The sequence below is a fragment of the Chinchilla lanigera genome, unplaced genomic scaffold (genome assembly GCF_000276665.1).
Source record: "Chinchilla lanigera isolate Chin_1 unplaced genomic scaffold, ChiLan1.0 scaffold00107, whole genome shotgun sequence".
Classification (NCBI taxonomy): Eukaryota; Metazoa; Chordata; class Mammalia; order Rodentia; family Chinchillidae; genus Chinchilla; species Chinchilla lanigera.
The window spans coordinates 5,395,892-5,421,925 of NW_004955508.1; the positions used below are offsets into that span (position 1 = coordinate 5,395,892).

General features: G+C 41.9%; 1 protein-coding gene across 2 annotated transcripts in view; it reads right to left on the reverse strand.

Annotated features, from left to right (window-relative positions):
- Clstn2 (calsyntenin 2) overlaps positions 1-26,034 on the reverse strand; it is a 586,750-nt gene that overhangs the window by 326,020 nt on the left and 234,696 nt on the right. The window contains exon 1 of one of the 2 annotated variants that reach the window (XM_005407779.2): positions 18,543-18,731. The exons of the other annotated variant lie outside the window; for it this stretch is intronic. Within the exon in view, the coding sequence (XP_005407836.1) occupies positions 18,543-18,600 (58 nt within the window). The 5' untranslated portion in view covers positions 18,601-18,731. Of the gene's footprint in view, positions 1-18,542; positions 18,732-26,034 lie in introns of those variants that run through there. 2 annotated transcript variants of the gene reach the window in all.

Genomic DNA, 26,034 nt, shown 5'->3' on the forward strand with positions numbered 1-26,034 from the left:
AGGCAAGGTCTAGAGTGAATGGAAATTTGGTCTGTGTAAGAAAATCAAGTAAGTTGTTACAGCTACTGGGAAATAGTGCAAGATGAAGCAAAAGATTACAGGTAGCATGGTGGTGCACACCTGTAATCCCAGCATTTGGGAGGCTGAGGCAGGAGGATTGCTGCAAGTTTGAGACCAGCCTGGGCTACAAAGTGAGCTCAAGGCCAGCCTGAACTGCTTAGAGAGACCCTGTCTCAAAAAGACCAAAAAAAAAAAAAAAATAAAAGAAAAGAAAAAAAAAGAAATCTAGGCAGAATGTATACAAGAGTGAGCCTTGTGGGCTATGTTAAAGGTGTGCACTTTAGTCTGAAAGGATTGAAGAACTATAAGCAAATAAGAGATTTGTGGTGTTTTTGCAGGTCAGCTAGTGGAGTTTCATGGGCTGGAAGGCTTTGGGCCATCAGAACACAGCCTAGCAGCTTTCCACTTATGTACATACAGTCCTGAGTTCACAGAAGCACAACAGAATCAACTTGTAATTATCTGTATGCAGATTAATTGCCTTGTGGATTACCTGTGGCAAATGAAAAATGTTAATCCCAAACTGATTTCCCATTCTTGCTCAGAACACTGATGGTTGCCTTTCTGTCATTAGTCACCCGATCCCCAAAGTACAAACTCATTTTAACACTGGATGGAGCCAAACCAAATTCAGAAGCTAATTCTCTGCTAAAAATGATTAACGCGGTGCATCAGAAAACCAAGTGTAGATGACTGCTCGTTCAGGGGAATGTTCCTGGAACCTAATACCCATCCACAGCTTAGAATCAGCACAACACACTTGGGGGTGTAACTGCTTTTGAATCTGGGCACCTCATTAGATCGGTGGTATCTGACAGGTTGCTCGATCCCCAGGCATCTGTCTCGCTGTCTGATGTCTAATACAGATGATACAGGGGAAATCTATGCAGTTTAGAGTCAAAAGTCAGCAGGTATCCTGAGAATTGAAAGCAAATGCAGTTAAAATTACACAGAAAAAAGAAAAACCTAAATCCTCTTTACTTTGTGAAGACTAGGCCAAAACATTCATTTCTTTTTTCTTTTCCCTCATTTTACTAATTCAACAGAGGTTAAAGTTTACCTTTAAGAGTTAGGGAGGAAAAGATAATAACTAGGGTGAGGGGTGGGTCTCCTTGAAGATTTCTCAGCACTGAAACGGGTTGAGCTCAAGTAAGTTAAATGTATATTACAATTCAACTGCATTTTACTACTGGAAAGTATTACAACTACCTAACTTTTTAATGTGGGATAAATGGATATATATATATACATACAAGCACTGTGTGTATATGAATCATTAAGCATACCTTATGTGGGCTGGGGATATAGCTCAGCGACTCAAGCGCCTGACTAGCAAGTGCAAGGTCATGAGTTTGATCCCTGGTACTGCAAAAAAAAACCCCATACATTACATGATTTAGGGTCTTTCCTTACGTCTATCGGTAATGGACTATTGAGAAATGATTACTTGTCCCTGCCAGAGCTCGAAATTTCTTTTAAATTACCTAATCCAAAGATCTCAGTTTCTAAGAAAGAAATTGAAGCCAAGGAAGGAAGTGATCCACCAAAGCCACAGTGGTAAGGAGCACAAAGCTGGGATTTGAACTCTCCTCCAGCCGGTCCATGGTTTCATCTAGTCCACCACATCGACCCTCCTCAGAAACCTGGCTCTGTCTGTCCAGGGATGAGACACCATCATACCGCCTGTCATCAACCACAAGTCTGTAAATCTTTTTTAAAAATTATGTTCACGTTAATGTGGGAAGCAGATACTCTGGGTACTACTGATGGGATAGGTGAAGAAATAAAAAGGGAAATATTATAAATCAAAGAGTCAGTGTTTGCTAAGAAGCTGAAGAAATGTTGAATTATCCTCAGCTTCATGGTCAGTTGGGTACACGTTACCACCATAACTGCCCCAAATACTCCCCTCAGGAGTTACAAATAAATCTCTCTGGAGACCCTCTTCCCTCAAACTCACTGCACAGACAGAGGCCATGGAGCTCTACCCAGGAGAAAAACATCCTTCCTTAGAGATGGTATAGGGACGGGTCGGGACACTTTGTGCTCCCCACAATGAATTATCCAACCAAAACAGAAGCAGCTTGATGTTTCTTTGAGCCTAAGTGACCTCAGCTCAAGCAAGTACATGATTTCCCTGAGGATTACAGGAGCAAAACTGAAAATTGCTCTCAGACTTCAAGAGTCTGTATCCAGTTGGGAACGTATCTTGCCTGCAGGGTTCCAGGCATATTAGCGGGCGGCTCACTGGTGCCAAACACCTGCCTAGAACGATATACTACTTCCAGATGCTTCTTAGCAACCAGGTGGACAGCATGCTCCAGTGGTTGCTACTTTTACTGGGCTAAACACTGTGTCTGTTCTTCAGGAGTCACTTCCTTGCAAACATCCATGGCGAGTGAGACTTGTTGGGTTTAGGAAGTGAGCTCTAGAGTCAGACAAGCAGAGGGTAAAATCCCAGAGGGTAAAATCTTCACTATCACAAACAGCAAGTTTCTGAGTCTCAGTTAGTCATCTGTGAACTGGAAACAGTGGCTGCAGCCTTCCAGAGTCACTACGCAGAAGTAGTCATGCATATAAGGTCCTAATAAATGAGGTACTGGTGTAGGTGTAGAGTGAAGAGTAGATTTTTTTCAGAAGAGCCAGGGAAGTTTCTGTCTTTCTCACCATTGTATCATTAGCACTCAGTATATGGCCAGAGATCAATAAATACTAATAAGGGAGCAAATGCATGAGCACCTGAATGGCCTCTGATTTGTAGCCTTGTATATGCTTAGAAAAGCCATTGAAATCTATGCTTATACAATTCAATTAAGTCTTCACCATGAACACAAAGTTAGAACCACAGAAAAGCTGACTCACTAAAAGGCTCTCTCCTCCCACCTCCTGAACAGAGCTCATCTCCTTCATTGCGCCAGCTTCCCCAGCTTGGAGCCCCTGGGAAGGAACCATGCACAGGCAGTGTAACTTCACAAGCTCTGAGGGACGGGGCTGTACCCTCAGGCTGGGAGCTACCAGCTCAGGCAGCAGCACAGACAGTGCTACACTTCGGCAAGGATCTACTCTGGCTTCCCAAAGCCCCTGACTAGCAGCAGCTGGCATGGCCTCCCTTAGCATCAAAGGAAGTATGGATAAAGCCATGGGAAGGATCACTACTCCCCAAGAACTGAAATTTGACTCTAGTAGTTAACCTACTTTTAGAATTGAGAGGCAAGGACTATTTCCCACCTATGAAATGGAAATGAAACAATCCAAGAATGGCCATCAATGTTATGAGATCCTCCTCATCTGAAAGTATGAGGAGTGCGAAACCATTCATTGTTGTCTTGCTCTAATCCAGAAATGCCCATGCAATATGCACCCAAATACTGACTGATATTTTCTCTACTTGGTGGAGCCTGGTTTGAGCAGCTGGAATGCTGCCCCAGCTGTCTCTGCCTGCTTCTGCTGACAATCACTACCACGCATACAGCATGACCTCTGGTTCTACAGGGAAGATGGAGTCCCTAGGTTTTGAAATGTGAGAGAAACATGGGTAGGAAGCCACACACATCAGGGCAACAATGTTTTCTCTAAATAAATGCTTCTCATAGGAAGGCACTAGGATGGTAGCAAAGACATTAAAGGACTTGGGGCACTTCAGCTAGGAACTATGCTACATACTGCTTCTGCACAGACCATGAAATAACCAGAAAGTGGTGGTGCAAGTTGGGGGCAGGGCGTCACAGTTAGCAGTTAAGATTTACTACCGAGCCCTTGCTATGTGCGAGGTATGGTGCTAGCACTTTGTGAGTACTGACACTTTTTAGTCTCTCAAGCATCTCTTGATGATGACAGGGAAGTCCCATAACTCACTCAAAGTCTCAGAGCCTTTAAATGGCACAACTGAGTTAAAAGACATCAAATAACCTGAGAACACAAAATAATGAGCCAGAAAAGATGAGTGAAGTAAAAAGATCATAACAGAACCTGAAAGTTCAGCATCAGAATTAAAATTCGCACACAAGTGCATAAGGAATACTGAGAACTGAGTTAGCATACAAAAAGTAAAATAAAAACATGTCACCAAGGGCGGGAAAATGTCAAAGTGACAGTGGTGTCAGAATGCATCACCCTGAGGGTGAGGGCTCTAAGCATTATTTGTATTTGTGGGGAACAGAATCAGTAGATAAAGATTTGGTAAATTTCCCTTGCCTAAAATAAAAGAAAAAATCAAAGTTGTAAGATTTAACAATTTTATCATATTCCACCAGTAAAAGAAAATCCATGAAAACAGCCAGTTAAATTTACTAAATTGAGGGTTAATAAAAATTATTTTTGAGACAATCAGTGAATTCTTGTTATTAAAAAGAAGCTAAATTGGTGTCTCAGCTCTAATCCTACAGCAAGACAAATTTCAGTAGATTACTGATATCATTTATAAGTGAGCCGTATGTAATCTTGGGGAAAAGTTATATTAGCATTGTTTGAATTGTTGAGTGGAGAATTTCTTTTGTTTTGCTTACAATAAAAAGTGATGGAAAAAATTCACCAAAAAATACATACACAGATTAGAGTAATATCATTTAAAATTTATATCCAAAATATCTAATGAAAATTTAAAAGCACAAGAGAAAAGTACATTTTTTTTTTGGCTACAAATGTGGTAGGCAATGGGTTACTAAAGAAAGTTAGATGAATACATGTTTGCATTTTAATAAAAACACAACAATCATTTTAATTATACATATGTAGTACATAAATATGAAAGGTACAATGTAAGAAACATATATACCCCATAACCATTTTGGAGTGTTCATATTCCCCAATATTCAATCAATGCAAAATAAAATGTGGGAGTAATTTTGCTTATCACAATGACAGAACGGAAGCAAAGCAGTTCTTTCTTTATCTGTTATTAAGCAGGTTTCTTTTCAAGAGCCAGTTCTGCACTGGTCCCATATACACCACGTACATTTCATCCAGCAATTCAACTCCTAGGAATTTATCCCACACAATAATCAAACAAGAGTCCCAAGATGTACGGAGGAGAATTTTCACCAAGCACAAGATGTTCTATCTACCTTGTCCTTGCTGGTCATGGTTATTTTTAAAACCACTGTCAAAATCAGTCTTCCCAAGGTGTTTTGAACTTGTGAATTTGTGAAGCATGTTCACAAATGTCACCTTAATTTTTAGAACAACTTCTTGAGGAAGGCATTATTATTATTATTGTTATTATCCTCATTTAATGACACTGAAAGACAGAAAACGTAAGCCAAGTGTAGCCTGAGTTAAAGGTCAGTGAAAGGAAAGTTCTTTCTGTTTCAGAAATTGTGCCATTATGTCTGAAAACACGTTAGAACGGGAAAGGTGAATCATTTATGCTACCTCCTTTCTCCTACAAATTACAGACTTGGCATTTAAAGATAGGATATTTCCCACAATGGTTCACAAGGTGATTCCGGGATACACTCTCTTGCAGGAACTCACTGTAAAATGGACACATAGTTCTGTGGAAAAATAAGCTGTCAGAACTTCCCCAACCACGTATTCTAACAGGGGAGTTAGAATAACACACACTCCCCGTCTGAATGTCCCCCTGGATACTGGGGAAGCTTCCCTGGGAGATTTTAAACCTAGTCTCAGCCTCTCTCTTCAGCTGCTCCAAATCCACTGGGCAGCACATTTACCAGATACTTCATTATTTAAAAGAGGGAGCCCTGAAGAATTGGCTTGGAGAACTAACTCAGGTCTGGAAGATAAGAGCCTGTTTGTTTTCACCTGTCGGGTGTCCTCATGTCTGATAAGAGCAGACGGGCATTAACGAAGCCAGGGCCCTCCTGGAGCACTTCTAGTTCGTTTCCTGCTGCCCGGGGTGCAATCCCTTGATCAACTCCTTCAAGATCATTTTGCCAAACCCTGGCCCTGCCACTCTTCCTTGGCCTCTGCCCTCAGGCTGGGAGGCCTAGGGAGGGGCCCCGCAGGGCCAGCCAGATATGATCTGTGGGAGCCCTGTCCTTCTCCCAGCCTCTGTCTCTGGTGGCTAAGCCCACGTCTGCACTACAGAGGAGGAAGCACTAGTTTTCCGAGCTCTAACTTGGGCTCTCTTAACTCCCCTGACTCCACTGCTAGGTGGCATGCCCTCCTGCTCCCATGAACAGACTAATTTGGAATTGTTTACAGCTCTGAATCCCAGCAGGAGGATTTCCACAGGCAGAAATTTGTTACTAATATAAGCGAGTGTTCTGAAGATAGTGAATGGTTTCTTTGTAATAGTTTTAGCAGGAGTGGATTCAAGGTTATATCTATAATAAAACCCCTTACTCCTCTGCATTCAGAATGTTGTCTTTGTAGATAGAGAAAATGAAGCTCCCAGCACCCAGGGGCATCATGCACGCTCTTGCCTGTGCCCATGGGAGTGTGCTGCTCACATGAGCTACATCAGTTATGCTACAGCCTGGGGCGGACAGGATGTTACGATGGGGGGCTGTTGCTTTGGAGATGTGGCTGTTTGCAGGGATGAGGAGTAAGAATGCATTAGGGGCGGAGCTTTGCTTTACTGCCCTTGGTCTGCAGCCCCAAACATGGTGCCTGAGCATTGCAGGCGCTTGGTCACCATGGAATGGCAGAAGACAGTGTTTAGATTGATGGGTTCATTGGCTGACCAAAACCTGTGACTGCACATACACAAAAGGTGCTCCAGTAGCAGCTGACTTTATTCTCAGTACTGCCCACCTCCTCTGTCACTTGCCCTACCCTAGCTGCTCTCCAGCCTCAGCTTAATATATCTCCTATGGTCCCCCCTTTCACAGTTCTACCTTTCACCGTCCGTGGGGCACCCGGAAGTTGACTTACTCTGAGCTCCTGCCTCAAGGTATGACTAATATGTTCAGGTAATTTGTGCCTTCCTACCAGAACCATCCTGCCTCATAGGCAGACACCATGCCTTCTGTCCTGTTGAATACATGTCTTCTACCCACCACGGAGAACTCAGTATTACCTCAGTCAGTATTTGACCTGAGTTGACCAGTAGATACACACTATAGGTATAGCGATAAATAAATACATCCCATGAAATTCGGGTATCAGTTACTAACAAATATCTTTGGATATTGTGTGATCTTAGACAAATTACTTGATTTGATTTCCTTAGCTTCGAGGTACAGATAATAAGGTAATTTCATCATGAGTAGAACAGGGGTCACAACTTGTGGACAGTGCCTGTGCTTTTCTCATGTGTCTCCTGCTCCCACCTTGTTCCTACTTCCCTTCTGTTTCTTGACTTCTCTACTTCCTTTTAGATTTCAAGCCTTCTAAGCATCATTAGAAAGGTCAACAATGTCAGAAGCCCACCAGTGTCTTGACATTTGGGAATGCCAGTCCCCTCCCCATGCGCTCTATAGCCATGATGAAATTGGGGGACAGGCAGGGCCAACAAATCACAACCACTACTGGGACTGGGCTGCTGCCTGAGGGGACAACACCAGGAGAATTAGAAAGACACTCTGCCCTGGCAACTGTAAAGACCTCAGTTGGCCCATGCGACCCTTCTGATGGGGTACCCTCAGCAATCCTGTCCCCCAGTAAGGGACATGCTGGTATACACAGAACACCAGGCTGAGCATCACACTGTTACTATTAGTTGTAGGTTCCACCCCGACCCACATTGTGTCCTTGATGATGAAGTCTTTGTTTTATAACCAACTAGCCCAAGTTACCATAAAACCACACATACAAAGAATTCTAATTATTAATCTACTGGAATTCTAATTATTAATCTACCTCCAATTAGATTATTAATCTAATCTATATTCTACAAGGATTCATTGGTTAACACAACTTCCAAGTCTGAAGTAAGTATTGTGAGTACTGTCATTTTATAGATGATGGCACAAGGTACAGAGAGATGAGGATCTTACACGAGGTTGGAGAGGAGGAAGCAGCTTCATGGCCTGAGCTCTCGATGGCACCATATCTACCTCTTGCCATCATGGTTTAGGTGGTCTAAACACCAACACCTAGTACCTGTGAGCACCTTCCATGTGTTAGATGTTATTTAAGATATCATTATTTCTATATTCTAGAAAGAGAGATTAGAGACTTGAAAAATCAAGTGGTTTAAGGTCACAGAGACAGAAAATGGTGAAGTAGGGACTGAGCTGGGCCTTTCTGAAAAGATGCCACACTGCCACTCAAAGGGCTCTTTTCCTGTGGAGGATGGAGAGCAGAAGGAAAGGGGCCATCCAGGGATGGGATCGCAAGAGGGTGTCTCTGCACACGAGGTCCTGGATAACTTGTCTTAGCAGAGACCCTAAAGGGGTCTCTTTACACCCTTTCTCCCACCTTGTTCCACCTCCAGCATCTGCCAATGAAACAAAACTTTGCAATTTATTTTCTTTCCCTCTAAGTAAAATCTTTCAGTCTCTCCTCCTCTTCCTCCTCCTTCTCCTCCTCCATCTTTGTGCATAACACCATGCATTACCACCTGGAATCCCTCCAAGACAAGCACTGCCAAGAGAAGCCATTGTCTTGTCTGAAAAGTCCATTAGGCTGTCAGGCTCCCTAACAAATCAATCAGGTACCAGGAGGCCTTTCAAAACGATATCATTTGCCATTCAGGCAGAAACAAATAACTATCCCAGGTGAGCTGCAGAGGAGCGGGCCATATGCCAAATTGCACCATGGCCTCAGGAAAGGAGCTAACGTTTCCCACCAACGAATGGCACACAGTGAGCTTATTTCTCCCATCTTAAAAAATACAAACAAAAATTCACACCTCCTTTCGACTCCTCTTCCCTCATGGGTAAGCATCCCATTTCTTTGTTCTCCTTTAGTCACGCTCCTCAAAAGAGAATTTGTCCCAACTCTCTTACTCCTCTCCTCCCATTTTCTACTGAGCCACTTCTAATCAGCCTTTCTCCTATGGTCCCCCCTTTCACAGTTCTACCTTTCACCGTCCGTGGGGCACCCGGAAGTTGACTTTCCCCTGAAACCTCTTCAGTGTCACCACTGACATCTAGGATGCTCTATCCAAGGTCCTTTCACAGCTGTTATCTTACTGATCAATAGCCCTTGATCGTTCCTATCTTCATCAGAGCATACCAGCTATTATTACAACAAGATCTCAGGGGCTTAAATAGCTGTTTCTCACCCCGTGAGGGCACTGCTTCATGTGGTCACTCAGGGATCAGATCCCAGAGGATCGCCTAGCATCACAGAGTCTTCCACTGCTGCTAGGGTGCCAAACCCCTTCACTTCCACCTCCTGCACTGCCCAGAACTCAGTCACATGGATGCAGCTGGCTGCAGGGGATGTGAACGATGTAGGCCGGCTTGGTTACGTGACCAGGAGAGAGGTTCCCGTGGGCTGAATATCTCACTAGTCTCCCACGCTCCTTCCATACTCCCTTCTCTTGACTCTTGGTTCTCCCCTAAAACACTGGCCATTCCTTCTCAGACACCTTTGCTGGTCTCATCTCTTTCCTTGCACATTTTAATGTACATCCCATATTTACTTCTCTCAATAAACATTTTCTTCCAAACTCCTGGCTTAAATATCCAACTGCCTACTTCACTTGGATGCCAGAAGATGCAGAAAATGGAATATTCCAAAGCGAGTGCCTGGTCATCCTTCCCAAACCCATTCTACCTGCAGCCTTCCTCCAACCCAGGCAAAGACAACTTCACCTTTCCAGTTACTTAGGTCCAAAGCCTTGAATTCCCATGCTACTCTTACATCTCAGACTCTTTCCAGAAATCTTGCTATCTCTACCTTGAGAACACACCTGCCCACATGCCCACCACTCATCCCCTGCTGATTAGGACACTCTCAGCTGCACATTGCAGTGGCCACCTCCCTGGCCTCCCTAGTTCCACATTTACCCTCTACAATCTAATCTCAACACAGTAGGCAAAGAGGTCCTCTCAGAGTGTAAGTCAGATGACGTCAGACCTCTGCTGAACTCTGCAGTGACCGCCGTTGCTCTCAAAGGAAAGGCCCAAATCTGACCAAGTCACAAGCCCTGTTTGACCTGCCCCACTCCACATCTCTGTGACCTCCAGCTTTTCTCTAAACAGTACGACGTTTACACTAGAAATTGTCCTGCCAGAGACATCCTGCCCAGGGGCTCTGGACATAAACCCTCATTTCCTACAAACCTTAGTTTAATATCCTCTGCATGGCCCATTGACTCCGACACCCCAATTCCCTTTGCCTGGTTTTTTTCTTTTCTAGATTTTAAAAAATCTAATCCACTATAATCATTTACTTCTTTGTTGATCTGTTGTTTATTCTCTGTGTCTCACTCTTACCCCTGATAAATGTAGCCTCTGGTACACAGCCAGGAGACCTAGTTTTTGGCTCACTGATATATCCCAAAGTTCCAGAACAAAGTTTAGTATAACATAAGTGCATAGGTGCTCAATAAATTTTTAAAAATAACTGATTGGCTTTTTGCAACATGAAAAGTTGTAGAGCGTTCATAGTCACTTTCTTTCTTCCATTTTTCCTTTTTTCTTTTTCTTTTTTTTTTTTTTTGAGACAGAGTCTAACTGTATTCCAAGTTTGCCTTGAACTCAGTATGTAGTCTAGACTGGCTTCAAATTCTCCTCAAACTCACTGGCCTCTTTCCTCAGCCTCCCGAGTGCTGAGATTACAGGTGTGCACCACCACACCCAGCCTGAAAGACACTTTCTTAGTGGCCAACATATGCCACTTTGATTTCCCATACTTCCTTTCCAGTTATAACAAAATCCTGCTCAGCTCCCCATGAGACTGCCTTCCCAGCCTGTAGGGAGCATTCCCTGCATATTGGTCACTCTGTTCTTTCTTTACTGTAGCTCCCGCTTCCCCCATAAACTCTGCTTGTACGCCAAGCAAATGGACTGAAGGCTGTCTGTTACCTTGACATGCTCCCCTGTGTCTCTGCCCCTGGATTTTCTTCTCCTTCTGAGTGCAGCCTCTGGGATCAAATCATTTTCCAGTGGCCTCTTAATGAGTCACCTCCCACACTGCAGCATCCTCTGACATCCCTGGCTGAATTAGGGTCACACCCATCTTTGCACACCAAGGTGTTCTTGTATGAATTCACTTCCTCCTCTGAGTAAACCTTCTGAAGGCAGGGTCTTTGCTGTATTCATTTCATGCAATCAGTATAGGTTTTACCCTCAGTGCTGTAGATTTTCATTTCGCAGTTGATTTTGCTTTGTGCTAAGATTAGGGGATGGAGGTAAGGAAGTCACAATCCTTAACTTCAAGGCACTCATTCTGGGGAGGAACATGCAGTTTTAAACACTTATCAGTCCAATTACTTAAATATAGGACGACCAAATATTGCATATTATTTCATTAGTTTTTAATAATATAACAGGAAACATAAAAAAAGAACAATTTTATCAAATGTATTCAATATAAGAATCACCTGGTAGGGCTGGGGATGTGGCTCAGTGGTAGACTTCTTGTCTTGCATGCACAAGGCCCTCGGATCAACCCTCAGTATCACACACACACGCACGCACACACAGAATCGACTGGTTGAAATGACACCAGCCTGAGCGATGCTGGAAATAGTCAATACATAAACAGACTCACTGCCTGAGTGATGCTGGGGGTAAACTGTTAAACGGCTAAGGTCATGCTATCAAAGTCCAGTAAACCAAGTACTGAATGATGGGTTGCTTCTAATGGAAAGAAAGGAAGATGAAGCTTAGGAAGTGACACTTAAGCCAGGATTTAAAAGGGGGGGGGTAGGTGTTTAAAAGAAGAGGCAGATAGGGAGGGAGGGGAAGCATCTCAGATAAAGCCCAGTCACTGAGGGAGTCAATAATATGTGTTAAATTCAATTGAATCATAGAGAAATGTCATATTGAAGAAGTCTGATGCCTTAGAACTGGAAAAAATTTCTAACATAATTACAAGATCGTGAATGTTGAAATGGCCTTGTTAACATTTCCAGATGTTTTTATATCCATGATATATTTTGTCTTCCTATAACCATCTTGTAGATATAAAAAGCACGGTATTAGCACTGCCATTTCACAGATTTAGAAATAAACTTGAAAATGTTGTACGGCTGGGTGACCACTGACAGGCACGCTAACTGTGTTTTTAAGTATGGGCTCCATTTCTTCCCTGTTTAAGATTTTCTGCTACATTTCAAGGTCATTATCAGGAGTCTAAGGATGAGGCTTTTGGAATGGTTTAAGGGCTTGATTCATCCCCTGAAACTTATGCAAAAATTCCCAAGCATGACTCACTGTACTAAGTTCTGTATCTTTCATTAGATTTCAAAGGGAGGATGCTTTTAAAATGTGTACAAACTCCTGCATAATACCACAACCTTTCCTCCGGAAAGACTGAAGGAATTCCAGCTTCAGACAGACTCCTCTAAGCAGAACTGACTTTGTGACCTGGATGAATAGCTTCCTAGGAGGTACCTGGACACAGAGCCTCCAGCTGCTCCCTTCCTAGCATAAATACTAGCCTCCAGCCAGAATTTGAACTCTACTTGTGCACAGTGTTTGAGTTCAATGTCATTAAATTAAAAAAAAAAAAACCTTTGTGTGATTTCAAACCCTCACTGTCTGACTTGGATTAAGTATCACTAAAGTCTAATTAAATAATTGCAAGAAGCAAACTCTGCTAAGTGTACCTGATGGCCAGAGGCAGTTATTTAGTTTGTTCATCCCAGTGGTCCCCACCTTTGGAGAACATCAGATTAACCCAGGGTGCTTGTTAGCCATCTAGCTATCGAGAACTCACCCCAGGCACAGGACTCAGGTCCAGGGAAGGCAGCTGTGTTCAATCAAGTGTCGGGGAGGGAGTTGGGGTAGACCCAGTCTGGAAGAAAAGGTTTCCTGTGTGTCCCAACCATCCCCAAGGACAACTATCACCTGGACAGTGGCCTCAGTGTCCCCAAACTTGGTAAGACTCCAGCTGATTCTCATCAGCACACAACCTTGGGGGATTCCAATCTTGCAGCAGAATTTCCTAGAAGGTCACAAAGCAATTCTGATTCCCAGGTTTATCCAGAAGTAGTAAAATGAATTCTCTAAGGAAGAAACCCAAGAATTTGACTTTTGCAAAGCTCCTTAGGTGATTATGATGCACAGAGAAGGCTAACTATCAATGTTTAGATAAATGGTGGCCTGAGAGAGGAAGTTTTTCTCTTCTCTTCAGGCTTGGCCCAGCCTCCCTCACCCAAGCCCTCGCTATGACTGTGCTAGAACAAATGGGACCGGGTATTCTGCCTGCTTAGGAGCTGAGGAGACTGGGACTCATAGGATGAGTAGTCCGTGCCCACGCACTTTGCACATCCCAGACTTACTGTCTATCTCTGATCCTACCCTTGTGGGGAATTGAGAGGAAGGGAGGAAGTTACCATCTGGATGGAAGGGAAGAGGATGACCCCTGCATACGTGGGCTCTGCTCCAAGCCTTGGAGAATTCAACTGAGAATCAGAATCAGATTTTACTGGGTCAGAACAGTCACCTAAAGGCCCCATGTCTCAGTTCATTCATCTCTAAAGAGGGAATCATATCAGTTGCAGTGTCACCAGATGTTCCAGAAGGGGATCAGAAAACTGTAGCTCAGGAGCTACATTTAGTCACCATTTTGTTGTTATTGTTGTGGTTTAAGAGCCTGCAGGCAAAGAATGTTTTTGTACATTTTCAGGGTTTATATGAAGTAGCCATAGAATAGCCTTGGTGTAGGCTTTTGGCCCGCAAAGCCTAAAATATTTACTGTTGGATCCTATAAGAAAACGTTTGCTGGCCCCTGGTTTAAAGACTTCAGTAAAATGATCCACGGAAAGGGCAGGGCATATACTACCTGCTGTTATCTTCAGAAAGCTTTTAGGAGCTGAGAATACCCTCTGGCTAACAGTCAGCAACCTTATCCTTGTGGCAAAGAACTGAATTTGCCAAGAACCAGCAAGGCGGGAGAAAGACCTAAGATCGATTGGAGAGTGTAGCTCAGCAGCTCCTTAGTTTGGGCCCAGTGAGTGCCTGGATGGAGGGCCCATGCACACCGAGCCTAGCCTCCTGGTGTACAGAAATTGTGAAAGAGTCAAAGGGTATTAGCCTACTAAATATGTGAGGCTTTGGTTTTCAGCAAGAGAAAAACTCATAGAGGTGTTCAGGCGCCCAAACCTGGCTATTCTTACATGGAAAAGGGAAGGCAGAATACATAAATTATCTATATCTATCTATCTATCTATCTATCTATCTATCTATCTATCTATCTATCATCTATCACCTTTCTACTTTTGTTTAAAACATCAATGCAATCCATAGGGACTTTCAAGACCACTTCAAAAACCATGAATGAAATTCTATAGTTTCTCAGGATTCACAAAGTATGAAAACCAGAAGCATCAGGATCATCTAGTTACATTTAGCCCTTTGTTTTGTGCATGAGAAAACTGAGGCTCCTATCGAGAAAACAATTTGTCCAAGAATGTGTTCTGAGTGAGACACAGACTAGATCCTGAAATGGAGGTCTGCTTCTTTTTAAACCCGGGGTTTCCCAATCTCAAAAATGTTGACATTTAGGGCCAGATAATTCCTCAGTAGGGGGACTGCTGTGCACACTGTAGGACGTTTAGCTGTATCCTTGTTCTTTCCACTAAGGCAACCAAGCAATGTGTCTGGCCTTTGTTGAGTGTCTTCTTGGGGCAAAATCACTCTGGTTGAGACCGAAGATCCAGGAATCTGAACAATGAATGATGCCCATCTATGGGAAATCTGGATCTAAGTTTTATCTGACTCTGTGATTTCAGCAAGTCACTCAATGTTTCTGAGTACAACATTTATTTTTAAAGCAAAAATACTACCACTTTTATACGTTCATGCTATTGGTGAATGTGAATGAAATTATGTATATAAGTTTCTCCGTACAGGGCCAGACATACCAGACATACAGACGGCTGGAAGTGGCTGTTATTTTTATTATTTTTATGAGATGTAATATCTGACCCAGGACCCAGGCTGTCTGTATCCAACAAGACCTTTCCCCTCTCTGCAGTGTGCTGTAAATGCCACTGAACAATCATTTCATGGTGGGGACCGCTACCTTGGTAGCAGTGAGCTGAGACTGTGGCCTTCTCACATTTGCAGGAGAAAGGGAATGCTAGCAAGTCAGGCAGGGTTGTGTTTGCCCACTCAGGGAAACAAACTACGTGCTATTTGTTTGTTTTTGTCACGTCTTTAAGCCTCCTTATCTCCAGCTGCAGGATTTTGCAAAGTAAAATTCAATTAGTATTTATCACCCTTTTTCTAGCTGTGTATGTCAACTGCTTTTATTGCAGAAATTCATAAAAATATGGAATTGCCAAACACCTCTGAAGAATTCAAGGTTTCAAGAAGGAAAAGGGCCCAGTATAGGAGGAGGATGAAAGTAATTTTTCATAACAAAATAACCATGTTGCTGTGTGATCACACTGTGTTATACGGATATAAACAAAAGCTACAGTTCCGAGGTTTTCAAATGTTGCCTTCCCCATGAAGCCTGTATGTACAGAAAGTCAATACTGAACAATAGAGGGGAGCTGGATGGTTTGCTTAGCTTGTTCCTTTCCTCTGGCCCCCACTGTGTGTGTGAATGCTGGTCAGGGACCTGCAGATACCTGTGCCTCTTCAGTCAGAGTCAGGGCTGATTATCTCCTACCCACTCTGATGGCCAACCAGGGTCAAAGCAATACAGGCTGGAGACTTCTGGAATTATCTTTGCCTCATTTCTCCCCTGAAAATAATGATTGGCTCCCATTCTAGCCAGCTCCTTCCTGTAATCTTTGTTTGATTGACCAATAATGTGTTTCTGACCTTCACTTCCATCTTTAAGGCTCGTCTAGGAAACAACAACTCATGCCATAGCAATACACCTGGTCTCAGTCCTCCTGTTTGCTTAGCTTTCATTAGGATTTCTCCCCCCATTCTCCTTCAGTGAGAGTTGGGGAATCCCTGGCATCTCTGACAATAGCTACCAGCTAAGACAAGACGCCTTGATGCCAGCATCTAATGTGGCTGAGGCATCTATTCTTTCTTCTAGCTGTCAGATGAGCCAGTGTACTCAGGTATTCCTCCTGGACAACAAAAAATGATGCCTTGGGATTCCTCAGGCAATCCACCTAGGAGTAACCACTAGAGCCATGGCTCACATAGCGTGCTGTCCATAGAGTCAAATGGAGCGCTGAAACTGCTTCTGTCAAGACACCTAGTATAGACGTTTAGTTTGTTTGCTCATGTAAGCCCCCTAGTGGAAGCTCTTGTCTGTCGCATTCACCACTGTGGTTCACATGTAGTACACATTCAATAATTAGTGAATAATTTATTATGAATGAATAAACATGGGACAGGGCAAACACCCCTCTTTGGAGCGTTCAAATCTCAAGGTGTACCAAACCCATAGTACCTTGGCAGCTTCAATCAGAAGTCAGACACTGGTAGCTGAGGTCAAACTCAGTTCAGCAATCTTGTTTAACTTAGCCATGGTCTATGGAGTGCTTTAGAGATGAAACTGAACCGGTTACTTAAAAAAAAAAATCTTTTGAATATTCAACAAAAATGGATTTGGGCTTCTTTCAGAAAATGACAATATCTATCAGCCTTGGAATTACCTTTCTGGATGAAATAATTAGATGCAATAATTTTTTTCACTAAGTCTAACTAAAAACCCTAAGCATGATATAAAAAACAAATACGAAAATATTCTGTAAGTTGGAGATAGTAGGCTGATTAGGGTCCCAGGGACGTGAGAAATGACATAGTAGTGAGTTACATCTATGTATATATGGAGATAAAGAAGATAGAGACTTAGAAATGCAAATATCCCCTTAAAAAAGACGAGTTGCACTCTGTAGTCAAAGGACATGAAATGCACAGCCTAGCAACGCAGTCAACTTTCAGACAATATTCTCTGTGCTCAGATAAACACTAGGTAAGGAACTGTGGTCTCACTCCTATCTATGCCCTCAAAGGTGGCACAAAGGGCAGAGATTTCTTCTCTCCTGAGGCTGCAATGAGGTGCCCACTCTTGGCTACAGTAGCATCAGCGAAAGTCAATAGGGAAGCAAAACTTTCATCGGCAGTGATGGATAGCTAAGGCCCTCCTTCGTGTCACTGTGAGGAGACACGGAGCCCGGAAGTCTACCCTCAGCAGACAGGAAAAAGGAGCTGTATTCCCTCTCCACTGAGGTGGTATCAAGAAAAGTGTTAGAGGAAAATCAGGACTGTCACTCTTGCGCAGCTGTAATGAAGTCACGTGCAGTATTGCTGGAGACCCCATGAGAAGCCGTAACTTCCATTCCCACACAGAATTAAAGAAGAGACACCCGTCCTTAGGTGTCTGTGACAGTAAAATGAGAACTCAGAATTCTACCTCGAGTTGCAGTAAAGAGGTAGTAACTCTCCTTCCCTTGCTGAAGCAAATGTCAGAGAAAGTCTATTAAAACAGAAGATTTAAATAAGATACAGTCTCCAAATATAATACAGTACGGCTCAGCTTTCAAGAGAAAATCGCTCATTATTCCAAGAACCAGAAAGATCTCAAACTAAGTGGAAAACAATGCAATAATGGGTGCTACCGTTTCGATAACAGAGACATTAGAATTATCTACCTGCTCCAAACCGAGTGTTTATGCCCCTCCCCCACTCATATGTTGAAACCTAATCTACAGTGCAATGACATTTGAAGGGGAGCCTTTGGGAAGTGATTAGGTCATGAGGGAGGTGCCCTGAGATTAAGGTCCTTATGAAAGGGATCTCAGAGAGCTTTCTTGTCCCTTCTGCATGTGAAGCTATGGTGAGAAGACAGCCTCCTTTGAAGCAGGATCTTGATTCATATCAGACACCAAGGCTGACAGTGCCTTGAGCTTGGACTTCCCAGCTTCTAAAATCATGAGAGCTAAGCTTCTTTTGTTTATGAGTTACCTATAAGCTGGGGTATTCTGTTTTAGTCATTTAGGTGAACTAAGACACCGATAAACATTTGAAATCAGCCACAATAAAAGTATTTTGATAGTCAACGATAAATGCACATAAACCAAAAGAAAAAAGTAGAAATCCCAACCATAGAATTAGAAAACTTCAGGTAAAATACAGAAGATATAAAGAAGAAGAAAATTTAAATTTCAGAACTAGAATACAAAATAATTGAAGATCTCAGCAGATGGACTCACTGGTAAATTGAAGGAAAGAACCCATACACTCAGACAGAAGAAAATTGAAATACACCATCTGAGCAACAGAGGGAAAATAGCCTTTAAGAAAACCTTCAGGAAATTATAGGACTATAAGAAAAGGTCTAACATTTATGTTGCTGGACTACTGAAGGAGAAAGAAAAAAGAGCTGTGCTGAAAAAAAATGCTCAAATGAAACTACTCATATTTGACAAAAGGCATATACACAGAGATTCAAGAAATGAGTGCACACACAACAGGATATTCTTGAAGAAGTTCATGCCAAGACATAATGAAACTTCTGAGAAGTTGGACAGAACACTTTACCTGTAGAAGGGAAAACAGACGCAGTGACGGCGAGTTTCTCATCAGAAATGGAGAGCATGAAGGGGACAATATTTTCCAACTGCTACAAAAAAAAGAATTGGCAGCCCAGAATCGGCCACCTAAGAAAATGTTCTTTAACAATTAAAGGAAAATCAAAACATTCTCAAATGAAGGAAAACTAAGAGAACTGTCACCAGCAGACCTGTTCTGAAGATCGGCTAAAGGAAGTTTTCAAAACAGAAAGGAAACTATGAAACAAGGAAAATTGTAACTCAAGAAAGAAGACAAACAAAAATGAGCAAATACAATAGACTCTTGCTGAGTTTTCTACACTATATTTGACACTTGAAAGAAAAGCTGTAGTACTGTTTGATGTGGCACTAAACAAATATAGCACTTGTTTGTAAGAAAATCCTATTATAACAGAGGAGAGGAAAGGGCTCTCAAAAGAGATGGGGTTTCTATAATTTTAACTGATAAAACTGCAACACCAGTAGACTGTGGTAAGTTATGTATAAATAATTCCTGAAGCACCTTCTAAAAAAGCTATACGAGAGAGCTATACATTTAAACACACCTATTTAATCAAAATGGAATTTTAAGACATATTTAAGTAACTTACAGGCAGGGAGTAAAAGACAACAGAAGCCAATAAAACAAAACACACACACACACACACACAAATTAATGAATACAGACAGAAACCTTAAAGTAGCAATAATTACAGTAATACAAAGCAGCTGAAAACAAAGGGCAAACACTAAACAGAAGATTTTATACATTGTTTACAAGACACTCACTTCAAATACAATGGTAGAGATGGACTGACAATAAAAGAATAAAAAATGATATATTATGTAATAGTATCCAAAGGAAAACATGGTGCATTAGTGGATAAAACAAACCTCAGAGCAAAAAATGATTAAAGATAAAAGTGATATGATATAATTATTAAAGTGTCAATCCACCAGAGAGATACAGCAACCTAAATATGGATGTAATAAACAACAGAGCTGAAAACTATGTGAGGCAAAAAGTGATAGAGTGAAAAGAAGAAAGAAACTCATAATAGTTGAAGTCTTAAATGTCCATCTCTCAATCATTCATAGAACTGGATAGAAAATCAGCTAGAATATAAAAGTCTCAACAAAACACCCAGCAGACAGTATCTGGTTGACGTTTGTAGAACACTTCACCCAACAAAAGCAGAACATACATTTATTTCATGAGCTCACAGAGCACATACTGAGACAGACACTAACCTGAATTATAAAACAAGCTTCATGAAATTGATATTATACAAAGTATTCTCTATGACTACAATAGACAACAGGAAGATCTTTGAACATTTAGAAATTTTGCAATGTACTTTGAGATAACTTCTGTGTCAAAAAGCAAATCAAAATGGAAATAACTAATACATCAAACTAAATTAAAAAAATCAAAATTTGTGGGACATAGATAAAGTAGTTCTGAGATGGAAATTTTGTAGCATTAAGTCTATGTTTTTTTTAAAGAAAGGGAAACATCAATAATCTAAGCTCCCACCTTGAGAGCCTATTCAAAAAGAGAAAAATAAAGGCAAACAAGAAGAATAAAGAAAATAATATGGCTAAGAATAAAAATCATTGAAATAAAAACATGAAAATATTAGAGAGAATAAATGCAATAAGGGCTAGTTTCTTTGAAAATATTGATGAAAATTTTAAAAAGCTTCCAGTAAGTGTGACCTAAACAAAAAAGAGGGAAAACAAATTATTATATCAGGAGTAAAGCAGTGTATATCATGACAGATTCTCTAGCTATTATGGAGTTACTGTAACAATTTTACAGGCATAAATTTGTCAATGTAAACAAAATGGACTGGGTCCTTGAAAAATGCAACCTAACACAGCTAACCCATATGAAACATATAATTTGAAATGTTCTATCACTATTCAGGAAATTAAATTCATTCAAAAGCTTCCCAAAAGTTTTTATGGAAAATTTCACTGGAGAAGTATGCCAACCATTTAAAGAACAGCAATTTTACACAATCTCTTTCAGAATATAGGAGAGAACATTTCCCAACTTATTTTATGAAATAATATAGCCCTGTCATATAAAATCAGACAATAACAATACAAATAATAACAACAAAAATGGTAGAGAATATCTTTCATGAATACGGACCAAGAACTCCTGAACAGAATAGCAAGTAGCACTCAGGAGACTGTAAAAAGAATTACACACTATGATTAAGTGGTGTTTACTACAGAGTTGCAAAGTTGGTTCAATATTTGGAAATCAATCAATGTTATTACCATATTACCGAAAACAAAAAAAAGAAAACATATTCGTATCAGTGGGTGCAAGAAAAAATATTTGATAAAAGCAACAACCATTTATAACAAAAACAGAAACCAAGGAATAGAAAAAGAACAGCCTCAACTTGATAAAGGGCAACTATAAAATCTCTGCAGGTAACATTAACCTACTACTGAAAGACTACATGCTTTTCCCTACACTAGAAACAAGGCAAAAATATCTTCTCCCATAACTTTTATTCAATATCAAACTGAAATTCTAGTCAGGGCAGTAAAGAAATAATGGAAATAAAATCCAACAGATCTGAAAAGAAGAAATAAAACTATCCTAATTACAGATGACCTGGTTGTAGAAAATTCTAAGGAATGCACCAAAAGAAAAAAATTTCTTAAAACTACTGACTTAAACTAGGTTGCATAATACAAAATATAAAAGCATAAATCTTAAAATCATCTATTTTTCTATGGACAGTATTAGCAGTGAACACATAAACAGAAAGTTAAAGACATTCTTTATAATCACTCAAAAGTGAAATATTTAGGTATCAATCTAAAAAGTATTTTCAGAATGTATGTTTAAAACAGCACAGGGCTAACGAAAGAAATCAGTACAATTCTGAATACATGGAGGGATATGCAGTGGGTGCCAGTGGCAGAGGCCAAGACATCTTATGTGGCACGGCCAGCGCATTACAGGTACGGATGCTGTGGGGCACGACCTCAGAGAGGCAGATCAGTGCAGGGCGCTTCACTACAGATAAGACCGCGGCCAGGGAACTGCAGCCAGGAGGAAGGACCCAAAGCAATAGAGCAGGGCAGGCTGCAGTGACTGTCATATCTGGCAGCTCCCCTTTTAGTATTTTCAAGAGGAAAAACACACAAAAGGGAAAGAGTTAAAGGGTGCTCTTTGTACAGTGGCTACAGGGCAATGGCACCAAGGTTTTAACCTTGTAATGCAGAGCCTGGTGGGACCAGGAGAGGGGCTTTGGCTCATGTGCCATCATCCCCTGGACTTTTTTCTCTTTGCTTCCTCACCCTACTTGAATCTTGAATGTGCAGAAAGAATCCCTGCTACGGTAGGATTCAACTTTCCATTAAGAAATGCAGAATGTCATATTTTAATGAAGCCCATAGTCACCCAAGCCAACCATGGCAAGGGATGTCATTTACTACGGCACTCAGCTGGAACTTAGATAAATAAAAATAATTTTTTAAAGTTTGTAGATCATATTGAACTTGGCTTAATAGGCCTTCTCTCTAAACCTCTGAAAGGATGGCTCATAAAAAAGTAATTAGTTTATATAGACTGTCAAGGTTCATGGGGGACAGCTGGCCTTTGATGCCTCATCTGTGATTACAGGCAGCTACAAGATAATAAAATCAAGCTCTGAACTCACGCCAAGGTATTCCATGATCTCACCCTGAGCGCTCTGCCAAGCAGCATGAACTATAAATGCCCGCTTGTACTCCTGCCCTTTGATTTGGAATCTCAGACAAATCTAAGCCATTTAGGACTTGCATTCCTAGGCCCAGAATTCCTATTAAAGTAAATCCAGGAACCATACAGATTTGTGTTCATAATTAATATTTGTAGTGGACTCCAATTCCAGACTTATTTCATATGGCCCCATAGCAAGCCAAAGCCATAGCTTCTGGAGAAGAGCTATGAACTGATAGTCTCTTCTCTAAGCTTGGCTATTAAATGGTTCAGTCACTGACAGTTGGAGTTGATTTTCAATCATCATCATTTTGCTGTGATGACTATCAATTACACTTTTTACAAGGATTTTCTCTGCATCTTCAAATTCTCTGTTCATTTTTCTCTACACTGTCCACTTATTTAAATTTTCTCGGGTCCTTTATTATCCTGTTTGTTGTCCAGACAATACCCCAGGTCCTCTTCATAGAGTAATCATGTTAACAGATGGCTTTCCTGGTCCCCTTTGATCTCCAGAAACAGAGACATGCTCATCTCAGAAGACAGAATTAGGCCCAGGGATATAGCTCAGTGACACAAGTGCCTGCCTGGCAATTGCAAGGTCCCGAGTTCAGTTCCTAGTACAAAAAACAAAAATAAAACAAAAAAACACCTAAAAGACAGAGTTAGAGGAGATGCAACCAGGAGAGGATTCCATGGAAAGGCAGGATCATCTGCACATCCGGACACTTGGGAGCCGAGGGTTGCCTTCAGGGGATACCTCAGCACTCTTTCCTACAGATACACCTGCTTATCTCTAGGACCAGCTTCCCTCTCCTCACTCAGCAAAACCAGTTAGTACTCATACCTGATTTACAGGTATCATGGAAACCTTATCTGCAACCTTACCCCTTAGTCTCTCAGCCCTCAACAGAGAGCCAGTTGTTCTTTTGCTCCTTTCAATCAGGGTGGCATATCACAGGTACTTCCTAGCCTGTTTACTGGCCACCATGAGTGATATGCCCATTCTGAGTCCAATTACAGCCATGCAAGGGGTCAAGTGGCTGGGGATTTGGCCTCCAGAAGTGGTGAATGAGAAAACATGATAAACATATTTAAGTCAGTTGGAAATGATGCATTTTATACATTTGTAATCTCTGTAATTTCAGAATGTCTTCAAGCATGGCGTTTCATGGATCCACTAAATTTTTCTCCCAACAGAAAAAAAAAGATATGTTTTGTGTTTTATTCTGTCTTTCCCAAATTGTTGCACAAGGTGACCTGACTTTGCTGTTCCAAGTTGAGCTTACATTCGTCAGTGCACTTCAGACACTGATATGGAGACAACTGAAGCTACAGCTCTCCCAGGACCTGAGTTCAGTCTACTAACCTCAGGAGCAACGTGATGCCTCCTGTTGAACACACCACACTTGGGGTTGAGCAGAAGTAAGTGCTGATGAAGGAGAGGACTGACTGACAAAGAACAGCAGGAAACAATAGATGGAGGACCACTCCAACCCTTGGGGGCAAAATCACCCTCAAAATGAAGGGGACCGTGCAACGTTTTTCTAGCAGGTTATCAGAACTCTTAGTGGTTGTTGTTTCCTTTCCCTTCTTTTCCAGTGAGGTGTGGATGGAGGTTTGCCTTCACCTGGTGGGTATGTGTGGGGAGATAACTTATTTTTGTTTAGTTCACAGTTCTCTAGGTGAAGATTTTCTGTGTACAATCCTTATGAAGATAATAAAATCTTACACTTCAAACCGGATGCTGTGATTGGCTACAATTTCCTAGGTTCCTAGGACAGGGATGAGCCTATTCTGCATGAGGGAGGGATTTGAATAATTGTGGTTTCCAAACTGACTGACAGGACAATCACAATGATGATACCAAGGTCATCTCCCATGCTCTTTGGTGGGCCACCGCTACACTCATTCCGGGAGTGCTTGCCTGCGATGTGCTTGCTTTTAGCCAGTGGGACAGTAACAAACTTATCAGAAGAAGGTGCTTGCAAAACAGCCCATCCATTTCTATGTCATTTATTCCTCTGCAGTTATGATAGGCACACGGTCAGATGAGGCCTCTGGAAGAATACATGGAGGAGAACAGTGTTATCCCAGCCAAGACCACCTAAACCAACCGGCCTACAGACTGCCCACTGGCTGCCTGCAGATACCTGAACAAGCCCAAGAAGGAGAAGCTGAGCTGGCTCAGATTAGCAGAGCTGCCCAATCAACAGAAGACAAATGAAAGAAATTTATGGCTGCTTTTGGTATGGTCCTTTGTTTTGATGTGGGTATTACACAGTAATACTTACCTTAGACATCTGGGTTAGAATTACAATGTCATTACTACTGTGTTCTGCACATGTCATATAATCTGGTTTAACCTCAGTCTCTTCTATAAAACAAGCATAATGATAATGGCTATTTCAGAGGATTGTTGTAAAAATTAAATGATGCGGCATTTATAATACTGTAACTGATATGCAGTAACAATAAATGTGAGCTAGTGTTTGGTGCTGCTGTGTGCAAGTTGTTTTCTGTACAAGAACTTAGGACCGAGGGGACAAGTAGGAGCTGACAGCCACCTCTTTCTCCACTTGCCAAGCTGTGTGCTGTGGAGTGGGGCAGTGTCCATCTGTAAGAAGGAGCACCTGTTTCCAATTTGCACAGTCACCATATGCACTGGCAGCAGTCCTGCAATCAGTTTTGATTTCATAGTTCACTTTTCATCTTGTTTTAGTGTACTATTGTCACTGACTCAGGGTGTAAGAAAGTATGAAATTCCTACGTTGAAGGGCTTTTCTCAAACTCTTCCCCTGGGCCACTGCTCAAACATTCTACACCGGAATTCTATACCTTTCTTGTTAGGGTGACTGACTCCGGTCTGTCAGGACCTGCCTGGCTCTGGTACTAAAAGTCCTGTGTCCTAGGAAGCTTCCAGTCACCAGCAGGCCAGGACAGGAGCTTCCTTCCCTGAATGCCTTTCCCTCTTTAACCTTATCAATGGAAAATGGTTATCCCTAAAACATGAGTTTACCTGAGAAGAGGACCCGCCCAGAGTCTTCTCACTGAGGAGGTCTGGGGGCCCTGAGTCATGGGCAGATGGGTGTGATGTGCTGCCAGCCCCTTCCTTCAACTCTAAGTGCCAGTCAGACCATGAAGCCAGCTCCTCTGTAGACGTTTGCCTGAGACCCTCATCTTCTTCTCCTTTGACTGACCACCACCTGCTCCTGTCCTCCTTCCCAGCACTTGGCTCTGAGTCCCTCATCCAGGCTCCACATCCAGGCTTCCTATGCTTCTTTCTGCCCTCAGACCCCACCCCACCCCCCCAGCATGGGAGGAGCTTGATGTGCTCCTACTCATGGTCTCTGTGGCTTTGCCAATACGCGGTCTTCAGCCAGGCCCCACAGAGAGGTCTTAGGAACCAGACTGAAGTTTAGAACATGATACTGGAGAAATGAACAGGTGAGTCGGGCCATCCTAAACTCACCAAGGCCGAGCTGCCCTGTGGTAACCTCACCATGGCCTTCAACATGAGCGAATAAAACAAACCAGAAAGAAGCCAAGTGGCAGAGGTGACAGAGACAGGCCGCTTCAGGAATGCTGTGAGCAAATTGTTGATGGGGAAAGAAAAAACAATAATACATGAGAGGAAATGTTTGGAAGGATTTGTTACAGAGTAGAGAGAAAGGTCATAGTAAAGGCCTCCAATATATAGGCAGCAAAAAGTCTGTGTAGCCCTTTGTTTTTTTTTCTTTTCTTTTTT